Raw genomic sequence first — 1,751 nt, forward strand, 5'->3', positions numbered from 1 at the left:
AGCGCCGATACTGAAGCGGAAGCAGTCAAGCTAAGCTAGCGATGGATGTCAGAAAGGTGCACTCAAATGGAGGTTTCGAGATACGGAACTGGGTCAGTAACTCGGAGGTGGTCCTGCAGGAGCTTGGAGAGCCAAAGTGCGCGGTGAAGCCACTAGAAGTGGGACCCGGAGGGAGATAACTTCATCTTCTCGACGGAGATTCGGCAAGACCTTTAACCATACATCGAGGTGAAGACACTCATGAAGAATCGGGATTCATCTGTAGCTCAAGATTTACCACTGGAAAAGTCGAGTCCGATTTATCGCTTATCGCCATTTCTGGATGAAGATGGAATTGTGCGGATGGAATGTCGGACCGAGGCGGCTGACTACGTGGCGTTTGATGCGAGGTTCCCGATCATTCTGCCGAAAGATCACGTGGTGACCAAGAGACTGGTGCAACATTATCATCGACCGTATGGCCACGGTAGCAGGGAAACGGTGCAAGTGATGCGGGAGTGCATGTGGTGCAAGATCCGGAAGGCAAAGCCAACTGTGCCCAGGATGGCACCGCTACCCGAACAGCGATTGGCTGCGAAGATCGATCCGTTTTCAAACGTGGGCATCGATTATTTCGGACCGCTAGAAGTGACCGTTGGAAGAAGGAAGGAGAAAAGATGGGTGGCACTGTTCACGTGCTTAACTGTCAGAGCGGTGCACTTGGAGGTGGCGTACTGCCTGACGACGGAGTCGTGCAAAATAGCGATTAGGAGGTTTGTGAAGCGACGTGGCAGTCCGATTGAGATCTTCTCGGACAACGGTACGAATTTCGTCGGTGCCAATCGAGATCTGATGAAGGAGATCAACGTTGCCTGTGCGGACACGTTCACTGGTGCAAGGACCCGTTGGACGTTTAACCCACCTTCAGCGCCACATATGGGAGGCGCTTGGGAGAGAATGGTACGCTCGGTGAAAGAGGCACTGCATGTCTTCACGGATGGTCGGAAGCTGACGGATGAGATCCTGCAGACTGCACTGATCGAGGCTGAGCACCTGGTCAACTCACGTCCACTTACGTACGTGTCAACCAACGTGAAGGAAGACAAAGAAGCGCTAACACCAAATCACTTCCTGCGTGGTCGATCGTCGGCCGAATGTCTACCGTCGAGGATTCCGGTGGATTTGGCTGATACGTTGCGGAGCAGATATAGTCGAGCGCAGCAGTTAGCGGATGGATTTTGAGATCGTTGGCAGCGGGAGTATCTGCCGATCTTGAACAGACGGTCGAAGTGGTACTTGGACGATCGAAAAGTGGCGATAGGAGATCTGGTGTTTGTGGCTGATGGCGAAAAGCGGAATACCTGGGAGCGAGGCCTGGTGACGCAAGTGTTCGTTGGAAGTGATGGGAGAATCCTCTCAGCGTCCGTGCAGACCAGCCGGGGTGAGAAGCTGCGACCAGTATCGAAGCTAGCCGTTTTGGAGATTGAGGTGGAAAATAGTAATCCCCGTACTGTTACCGAGTGAATCAGCGACAGGGTTTACGGGTGGGGGATTGTTGCCGTTGGTAAAAACGAGCACCCGGTTGCGGTCGGTGAAAGTGAACACCCAGTTGCGAATTGGCGAATACCGTGAACGCACCCGTCCACTGACAGTTCTCGACGACTGATGAAGATGACCAAAATGAATGGCACACATACATGCGCATGCAGCTGATCGCGCAGTGGGATCAGCCATCGCAATTTGTTATTGTTGACACTGAAGATCGAAACGAA

General features: G+C 52.9%; 1 protein-coding gene across 1 annotated transcript; it reads left to right on the plus strand.

Annotated features, from left to right (window-relative positions):
- The first annotated feature begins 240 nt into the window (after nucleotides 1-240).
- LOC135697355 (uncharacterized) lies at nucleotides 241-1,503 on the plus strand. Its single transcript, XM_065216969.1, has 2 exons — nucleotides 241-1,202; nucleotides 1,260-1,503. The coding sequence occupies exons 1-2, from the start codon at nucleotides 241-243 to the stop codon at nucleotides 1,501-1,503; spliced, it is 1,206 nt and encodes a 401-aa protein (XP_065073041.1).
- The last annotated feature ends 248 nt before the right edge of the window (nucleotides 1,504-1,751 follow it).

Source organism: Ochlerotatus camptorhynchus, unplaced genomic scaffold (assembly GCF_037179485.1).
Source record: "Ochlerotatus camptorhynchus isolate MF236.1 unplaced genomic scaffold, CSIRO-AGI_Acam_v1.1 ptg000070l, whole genome shotgun sequence".
In the NCBI taxonomy this organism is placed as follows: Eukaryota; Metazoa; Arthropoda; class Insecta; order Diptera; family Culicidae; genus Ochlerotatus; species Ochlerotatus camptorhynchus.

What these genes read in the sequence shown, in the direction of transcription:
- LOC135697355 (XM_065216969.1), top strand. Translation starts at nt 241, where the DNA reads ATGAAGAATCGGGATTCATCTGTAGCTCAAGATTTACCACTGGAAAAG. An exon ending in AGATATAGTCGAGCGCAGCA is followed by an intron (nt 1,203 to 1,259) that starts GTTAGCGGATGG and finishes GATCTTGAACAG; the next exon opens with ACGGTCGAAGTGGTACTTGG.